Below are 9,950 nucleotides of genomic sequence, written 5' to 3'. Positions count from 1 at the left end.
TGACTGCACGAAGTAAACATTAGAAAACACGACATGATGCATGTATGCATGAATGCATGCTTATGAAATGGCATACAACAATGCAATCATACAATCACAACATCGTGAAATGCAACTAATGTTATATTCCATTGTGGCTTTATCACAATGGCTCAAATCTAAGATCGGAGAAAGGCTCTTGAGAACTGTTAGGAGCAAAACGTACCGTATTTTGTAGCCAAATACTTATAATGACCTTATTGTTTATTCTTTTTCTTATTTTTCGTATCCCTTACTTTTTGCCTCAAGCATAATATTACTTGAGCAGGGTCCTTCATTTATTTACATTTGAGATTTTTTTTTTTCCTTTCTTTTGTTGCATCATTTGGCTCAAAACAGACTCTTTCATTACTTCTTCAAAAGTGAACTATTTACATTCATTATTCTTTTTTGAGGCCCTAACTAGATATTTACAATTTTTGAAACCTTAAACCCTAATAGGTTTGATATGGCTTCACATCCTCTAGAGTGAAATGACCAATTTCCACAAGGCGGTTGGCGATATTGCGCATGAGAGTAAATTGCGCCTCCACACCTTGGAAGAGAGTCCTGATTTCAAGTTGGGCTTGTTTTATTTCAGGCAAGAGTTGATGAGCCTCTTCTAATTGTCTTCCTTCGTTGGAGTCAGAATCGGAGGAGCTTCCCTCTTTGGCTTTTGGGTTTCAACCTTGTAGTTACCATTAGACAGAGCTCTTTTAGCTCGTTTTGCCTCCAATACCTCTTTTAAGTTTTTCGTCCTTTGGTGCTTTGATCATCAGGATTGAGCCATGACCGAATATACCTAAATGGCTATAAGAAGACAAGTTAACTGATGCATAAATGAAGCACGACACAATCATAGCAATTATATGCAAACAAAGGGGAAGGGAGTAAGAAAATGCATGACCTCCACCCTTATAACACCCACACATAATTCAAGGCAAGGTCTTTTCTAACCCTAGGACATATAAGTTGGGTCCATAAACCATCACAGGATTTTGGACCGTTGTCTCTTACATTTATTACATGAATGCTATAAATAAAACTTTATTAAGGTGAACCTAGAGAAAGGAACTAGTCACATGAGCTTAGGTCAAGCTTATGAAGTCTTGGGTTCTATAAGCGAGAATTGGTTGTTTCCTCCCATTTGCTTTGGGTCTAAGCGAATGGTGATAAAGGATTGTGCCAATTCTTTTAATATACCAAATGGTACTTGACTTATAGATGGTGTATATTGGTGGCGGATCCAAACAGTCGAGTAGAGTGAAAGGATCACAACCCCCAATAGCAACTATAAAGTTTAGTATAGAAAGGAGATTAAGTAGAGAATAAATGCATAAATGACATTTATAAGTATAAAAAATAAACTCAATTTTTAAAGTTAATAATATTATTAAAAATTGTGAATAATTGGACAACTTTCGGAGTTAACTCATTTATTCAAACCCAAAACCGAAAACAAGAGATTTTGGACAATTTTCGGAGTCAACTTAGCGGAGTCACCAAGCTAAGGATGCGTGTTTTTTCCAAGAATGATTTGGAAGAACCGAATTGAACGAGCTTGATTTATTTTATTTTAAAAAATGGTTTTCTTTTATTAAACTCGTTTATTCCTTGGAAAATGGTTCCCTTATTTTGGTAAGGGTTTTATTTATTTTGAAGTCGCCATCCTTATTAGGAAAAATTCTCGAATTAATCGATTCTTTGGAGTCGATTAACCCAATTTTAAACCAGAGACGGGGCCGAGAGTTAGGTACGAAATGGGAAGGTGTTAGACATTCATTTCGCTCGGTTAGACCAGCCTCCATGTTGTCCAAACATTCACAATAATCTAATAATGCAATTAATTAAAAATTAAGGTGTAAAAACGGTTTAATGCAATTTTTAAAAAACCATATCATTCATACAAGTTATTGCAAGCATAGAACATAAAATAGGCATCCACAAAGAAGGGGGGAAGAAAATATCACAATTCATCTCCTAATATACAATCTACCCTTAAACCCTCCAAATTTTCGAAACCCAATTAACTATTACAACAAGCAATCAATAGGAATCCCATTAACTGCCCTTTACATTTTGCAATAAGAATTACACATAACTCCAAACATAAGGAAACAACAAGCATAAATAATAACAATCATTCACAGAAACAAATATCACATAATCAATAATTATGATAATGGTGAATGTTTAACGATGCAAGATTAATGAATGATGGAGTTTGTACAATAATAACCATAAAGCATTAAACTAAAGGGCAAAATATTGAAAGACGGAAATATTTAAGGAACATTAACAGTAAAGTGCTTGTAAAATAAAAGACAGTAATTAAATGATAGGAATTTAAAGGTTTTAACAAGATTTAAGCTCATAGTCTTAATGTTTATCCTATAAGGATGAATAAATCCACCATTCATGGCTAACAATCTTGTTTTATTTGTTTATTTGATCTATATATGACCTAATATGCATCACGAACCATTTAAGGTCGGAGCTTAGCCACTGGACTTTCAAATCGGGACATTTTATTAGATTTTTATTCATTCAAAGCCTCTGAATTGAAAGGCCTTGCGCCACAGGGGGTATGGTATGTGCCTCATGCTTATGGCGCACGCCACATGCATTGGCACAGGGCCATTCCCAAATTAAGAAGGCTTCTAGTGTTTATTGGGTGTAAACAGGGGATCTGGGCAATAGTGGCGTGAGGCACTAGGAAGTGGCGCACGCTACACGTAGTGGTGCACGCCACTTTTGTTAGCCTCACAGCACAGAAGTGCAGAACCCCTGTTTGGTTGATCCTAGGTTTTTCTCATAATCAGACCCAAAGAAGGTGTTTTAAACACCAAAAAAGAAAAGAAAAAGGACGAAGAGATGGATTAAAGGTTCTCAAAAACTACCTTTGGTGGTTTTCCTTAAAGATTGATTAAAACAATGGATGAAAAACCCAACTCCTTAGTCCTCAATTCTATGATCCGAGTTTTGATATTGAAGTTAGTGTTTCTAGGTTTTCAGATTGATCACAAGGGGTTTTTTGATTGATTAAATGATAGATCTCAACCTGAATCCAAGGTAAACACAAGTTACCTTAGGATCTTAAGGTTGAGTTTTAAAAATGCAAGAACCTCCCCTAGTTTTTCCAAAAAAATCCTCCCTATGGCACACCCCTCAATGCCTATTTATAAGCAAATGAGTGTGGGTAGCCGCATTTTAGGGCTGACGTGGCAAAAATGCCACTGTCGGGCCTCGTAATGGAACTGGGCCTACTTTTACAAAATCGGACCGAGTGGCATGCAAAACGAGACTCTTTTCATGTTGTCTCACATTTGGATCTTTTCACTTCTTTTATTAGAACATAAGTTTTGGGTTTCTTTATATCCTTCCCACTTTCTTTATATAGAAGTGATTCTAAGACGGTTTTTCATCTGGTTTTTTTATTTTGGATATGGGTTTTCAGAATAATTTGGGTTACAGGATTATTACCCACAAGTGTCATTATTCGAGTCCCTCTCTTTCTTTCTCTCTTGGTGAACGTCATATAGTCTTATACTTGGTAGGTTATGCCGTTGAGGTAAATGGGCCCTCTACTCCACAAAATATTTAATGTTTGGAAAGAATGCTCTATATCTCCTCCTCTTATAGTGCTTCTTTTCCCCCATTTTCATGTTGTCTCGCATTTGGATCTTTTGACTTATTTTATCAGAACATAAGTTTTGGGTTTCTTTTTATCCTTCCCACATTCTCTATATGAAGTGATTCTATGAGGGTTTTTATTTGGGTTTTTGATTTTGGATAGGAGTTTTCAGAATAATTTGAGAAGAGAGAGGAAAAGGGGGGTGTTGGATTGTGTTTGGGCGATATTAAAGAGAAGCAAATGGGACATTTTATCCCTTTTGCCATGCGGGCGTCCTACATATAAAATTAGTCAGTCCACGTAAGTGGACACGTAGGCATTTGTGGATCCCAAATAGTCCCATTAAATTTTTCGGTAGTCCATGTCATCAGGAGACACTAAAATGAAAAAGAATTACAAACTTAGACACTCAATTGTCACAATTTTCCGTTCAGACACCAAAATAGAAAAAAATGACAAGTACAAGTACCAAAATTAATATTATCTCTTACTAAAACAATTAATATTACTGACCGGATTTGAAAGGGTAAAATGTTTTTTTTTTTCCTTTCAATAATTGTAATTATGAATCTCGTCATAAATGCCAATTGTTCACCTACAAAGTATTTTATCTACTACTTTATAAAAGTTATTTGTTGGGTAAAAAGGTTATTCCACTTGTTATAAGATATTTTGTTAGTTTGTTTGCTTTATAGAATAGAATTGAAATAAGTCTTAAGCTTCAAACGATATGAAATCATACTTCTATAAATAGATAAATCTATCAATCATATATTGAAGGTGAGATTTAAAGAAACGAATGTTTATGCTTCCTCGTTCTATGTTCTTTCAAAACCTTTTGTAGCTCAACATGTAGGCAGTGATATTTCTATTTTAAGTAATCTTAATTTACTTTTAAATTTAGAATTTATTGAACCTATAATTATTGCCTTTATTATTAGCTTCGCTTTATTTTCAATTCCAACTATAATTAAATTGTAAATAATGATAAATTTAATAAATCAATTAATAAATAAAAGTAGCTAACAAATTTAATCAATTGTAATGTGAAAAGATACATCATATATAATTGGTTTATCAACAAATATAATTATATTATGTGTAAATTAAATTTAAAGAACCAAATAATTATATAGTTAAATATAAGAAACCAAATAATGATAGACAAAAATTTAAAGAATTAAAATTTGATTTATATATTAAATATAAATTAAAAAATAAATAAAAGATAACAATATTTTTTAATGGACAATCAAATAAACTTTATCGCATAAATTGAATTATAGGATAAAATAAAATGAACTTATACAAAGCAAAGGCTAATTTCTAGAATGAATTCAATAATATAAATTCTATTGTAAAACATATGATGCCAATATTTCTGTTAATATTGTGATTATATTTCCAATATTTAAAAAACCATATTTGTTTTCTAAATGCAAAGAAGTGAAGAACATAATAAACCTAAGCGAATGAACACATTGAAGAAAAGAAACTGGCAAGAAATTTTCAGAAGAGTAAGCAGCAGTTTTCTTATTAATTTTCTACTGTTACAGTCGTGCCTTTGTGCAAGCATGAACTGATGGGCTAAAGCTAGTCACCCCAAGCACAAGGAAAATTTCCATTCAATCAGTTTTAAATACAATGAAAAACTTAAAATTAATACTGAAGAAGAACTTGATTCCCTACTTCTACAAACAAAATTCATGACAACTAAACCTTTGTGGATCAAAACCAGCCAACCTTAATGACTTCCAAAGGCAGTCAATAAATCACTATAATGGTGACAAGCATTAACTTCTCTATGCCCCTCATGAAAACATCACACCAATCTTCTTCGCAAAGTCATCCCCGTCTTCCTCATCTACAGACTCCTCAGCTTCTGCATTCTCACCCTCTTCATAATATTCCCCTTCATCGACTTGCTCATATTCATAGTCCCCCTCCCTTTGATCATCAGCTTCATACTCGTGATCTTCCATACCATCATCAATCATAATCCCATCTTCAGTCTCAGGTTCACTTGGATTAGGCAGTCGCGAAGCATGCTGACCAAGTGCAACTTCAGTTTTTTCTCCTGCTGTTCCAATAGTGCCTGCTATTTCAGACTTTGCTTCTTCCTCATCTTTAAGCACTTGTTTATTAGATTCATCCTTTATGGACGAATGACCACCTTGTGCCTCTGAAACTGTGTTTGAGCTGCCAAGCAAGCTTTCCTTGCTTTCTTTCAGATAATCATCTTCCTTATTTCTAGAAGATGTTCTGATACCAGAAGCTGCTGCTTCAGCCCCTCTTTTTCTCTTTAGAATCTCACTAAGAGGCATTGGCCCTTCAAATGAAAGATCACCCTCAGATGGCTGATAATCTTCTAACTGTTTTCTTTTTCTAAGGGATTGCTGTACCTGACCAATCTCTGTACCTCTTATACCTTTCAGCTCTGCTAGACTTTTAGGAGCAGCAAAATCAGTATCTCTCTCCTCATCTGTTATTTCTCTCCTCATTCTAGCACCTCTAAGATTTCTCCCTTCACTACTGTAGTCCTCTTCCACCCTAGCTTTTATTCTGTCACGAATCCTTGCTTGATGGGATGGAATCTGAGACCTACCTGGTGACAATCTCGGCCGATTCCTACCCCTGTCTAGTTCCCTTTCTACACGTGGATCACTACCATTCGGAGATCTTCCAGGAAGCTTTATTCTACCACGGAGGCGACCGCTAATAGCATTCTCATGTGAGGACAAATTATGTGAGTCCATTCGTGAGGAACCACGATAACCTCTCTCCTCAACATGGTTGTCAGGGACAAAATCATGACTGACAACTGATCTCAAGCCACTGACGCTCCTATGTTTAGATAGACGATAACGCAGATCTGACTCATCGATGGGTTCAGGGCTGTCTGCTTTTGAGTAACCTCTCCTTTCTATATGAGCTGGACCTGCCGGCACTCTCTCTGACGAAGCCCTATGCTGCTCCCAGGCATACTGCCCTTGCATGCGGCTATAGGTGTCATAGCCTCGTAGATCACGATATGTTTCCCGGTCAATGTCGGCCACCGAACTGTAATCAGCAGCAAGACCCACATCATATTCATCCCCAGGGTTCAAGTTCCTTCCTTCATGACCTCTCCTTCCATATTGATCTTCACCATGATGATAATCAGAATTTCTCAACTCATCATCTACAAGAACATCAAAACCGGGAGAGCATTCCCTTAAAAACTCATCAGAATCCTTGCCATCCTGGAAAACATGATCATCTGGTAATTGCGATTGATGCAAACGATTGAAGCGACTTGAGTTTCCATTGACAACATGAGGAATACTTGTTGCTTTGTACTTAGGTAGCTCATCATCAATGCTTTTAACTCCTAACCCATTTCTTGGTGGAACAGTTTCTGGTTTTGGTGCCAGTTTAGCTTCAGCAGGTATTTCAACTGCCTTTGAGAAATTTCTCTGTGGCATCTTCTGCTCTTGAATCGACTTTTGTGGGCCACCGGAAGACTTCTTTAGTGATGCATGATCAGTACTAGAGGTTCCCATTACTTTGTTACTAGTGGGATTTGGTCCATGCAAGAAAGCACATCTATCACCTTTTAAGCAGAGCCCCTTCTGGAAGAAAATGCATGGGACTGCTTGTTTACCTGTACTTTGAGGAGCGTGCATGGCTGGTGCCATTGCCATATGTGACGGAGGCAAAGAAGATCCGGCAGCTGCTGAAACTTGGTTTCCAAACAAGCCATCAAGAGGCTGAAATGAGAAGATCAATATTCAACGACCATGAGCTTGAAAAAGAAAATTAATCAAGCAAACATGTACCTTTCTAATGGCAGTAAAGGAAACACTAATTCACAAACCACATTTATAACATTATTACGTTGCCGTGAAATAGATACGGAAAGAAAAATCAAGAAAGAAAATTATAAGGTCAACATGAAATAATAATATATGCTTACCGGATGACGAAACCCACACTTTGGATTCAAACAATTTCCATTCAACCAGAAGTAGCAATCTCTTGGGTTAACCCGAGCATATTCACTATGGCGATACTCACATTCACTTCCCTGTAGACAGAAATTAGGAATAAGGAGTATTAAAAACTGAAATGGGTGGTTAAGCTCAAACATACCCCAAAAGACTAATAATTAAATAATGTTCTAATTCTATTCTATTGATGAAATTTTATTTTGGAACTAATTGCAAATTATTCACTTTCTGGAAGCAAAAGGACGAAGAAACTGCAAAAGCTCAGGTGTAAATATTATTATCAAGAAAATTACAATGTCAAATTATCTATCCCAGAAAAGGGTTATATCGTTTGCTCACAATTTGATATTAAACCCTTAAAAGCAGTCCTCAAATGCCAAGTTAGCAACAAAGCAGAAAAACAACTGCAAAGTAACTAAACATAATCATGAAACCTCAACAAAAACTTAACAGAAATCGATCTAAGTCTTTCTCTAAGTGAAAGAAACTTCAATATTCATCAATCTCCATGCACAGGCTATTTGAAAGACTATATATCAGATGCCTCTAAGAGTAACCAAAAAGACCGAATATAGTCATCAAATCCACAAGAATCTCATAAGAAACTAATTGAAGTTCTAATAATCGAAACCTAATCCAACAAAGCTAAATCGTAAATCTGAAACCCTAGCTACAAACAAATCCAAGATCCCAAACTACAAGGATACCATAAAATAAATAAAAAAAGAGAGAGAAGAGAAAAAAGATAAAACCTTTTTGCAGGTTAAAGGAGAAGCAAGAAAGTAAACGCAATCTGTATTCCTTTTCAAGGCCTCTTCCTCAACAGACGATGCGGTCCCTGTTCCTTGCTGCTGCTGTTGCTGTTCTTGCGTGGCCGCAATCATGGCGGTTCTTAAGTTTAAAATCCGAAACACCCAGATCGATTCAATTGCAGATCGAGCAACAGAAAGAGAGCAAAGAAACCGATCCAAGAATCCAAATCTTTAAAGGAAGAGAGAGCTAGAAATTGAAAGAGCCGCCGCCACAGAGAGAAGGAAGAGGCCGGGGAGTGTTAAGGTAAAGAGCTTTGAAGCTAAAGCCTAAACAGAAAAATAAAGAAAGGGAAAGAAGTGATTCGGGCTGTAGTTATAAGGTGTTGAAAGAACGGGAAGGGGATGGGATGGATGCTTGATAATGTATGTGCGTAAGTGATGATGAGTTGGGCTAAGGCTGTTTGTTGGGGTTGTGCTCGCTTTTAAGGCTGCAAAAAACTTTTCTTTTTAATTTTTTTGGAACGAGTCCTTTTATGGCCACGTGGTACTCAGTTACTTGCTGTTTTCAACTCCACGCGTGGCTGGGCTTTAGATGTTTTTTCACATTTTTACTTGGATAAAAATATTATAGATATTATATTTACACATGGATCTCCGTGGTTACATTTCAATTAAGATTAGGAATAGATCTAATCCGATCCGTTTTATATATATATATATATATATATATATATATATATATATTCTTATTTGGGAACGTGTTCTATTCCCCTATGAAATTAGAATAACCTAATGATTTTAAATTATCTTATAGCCTATTCTCCCATTATTTTTGTTATTTGATTGAATAATTACTATTTAGTTCTTGCTATATTTAAATACACTAGTCATATTTTATTTTTAAAATTTCACTCTTTGTCACGACTTAAAATCGTGAGCCAGACCGACACTAGAGTCCAAGTAAACTTAAAGTTTCAGAGGCTCATAGTAAACCTAACTTACATAAATCCATTTTTTTAAAACCGACTCTAGCAATAATAAATCCATATTACAGTATTATTAAATTGCACAGTCAGTTTATATTTTTGGCTCAGCTTTAATATTTCAAATAACTCATAACTCGAACTTATATTTTATATACAATTCATGTCATTCATAATATGGACAAATTGGTCTATGAGTACTCTTGGATAGACAATTAGAAAATCGATAGATTTATTGAACAACACACTGATAAATTTTACATAACAAAATATTACACAAACACCCTAACTGTGGATCTCAATAAATAGAAACAGATACTTTTTTGCAAATAAAACTATATATTTAAACATTATCAAAAAGCCATAAGTTACTATTGTAACTTTGTGAAGAAGGAAATAGAGTTTATCTAGACCAGTAAGATATTTACCTCCTGGGAAAAAATTTAAAGGAATGGATGAGTTTTACAACTCAATGAATAATAATAAATAATACATAGCCCAAACAATCACGCAAAATGCTTTCCAAATTTATATAATGAATACACAATTCATTAAGCACGTGTCACAGCATCCA

The 9,950-nt window shown here is 35.3% G+C and overlaps 1 protein-coding gene across 1 annotated transcript; it reads right to left on the bottom strand.

Annotated features, from left to right (window-relative positions):
- Nucleotides 1–5,158: 5,158 nt before the first annotated feature.
- Nucleotides 5,159–8,855, bottom strand: LOC105647967 (CCCH-type zinc finger family protein). Its single transcript, XM_012234193.3, has 3 exons — nucleotides 8,394–8,855; nucleotides 7,608–7,718; nucleotides 5,159–7,401 (listed from the first exon to the last, which is right to left on the bottom strand). The coding sequence occupies exons 1-3, from the start codon at nucleotides 8,523–8,525 to the stop codon at nucleotides 5,464–5,466; spliced, it is 2,181 nt and encodes a 726-aa protein (XP_012089583.1). The 5' UTR covers nucleotides 8,526–8,855; the 3' UTR covers nucleotides 5,159–5,463.
- Nucleotides 8,856–9,950: the final 1,095 nt, after the last annotated feature.

This window comes from Jatropha curcas, chromosome 6, assembly GCF_041381405.1.
Source record: "Jatropha curcas cultivar XTBG-Jc1 chromosome 6, XTBG_Jcur_1.0, whole genome shotgun sequence".
Lineage (NCBI taxonomy): Eukaryota > Viridiplantae > Streptophyta > Magnoliopsida > Malpighiales > Euphorbiaceae > Jatropha > Jatropha curcas.
The sequence above is the reverse complement of the archived record's forward strand: the minus strand, read 5'-3'. Positions and strand labels throughout refer to the sequence as shown.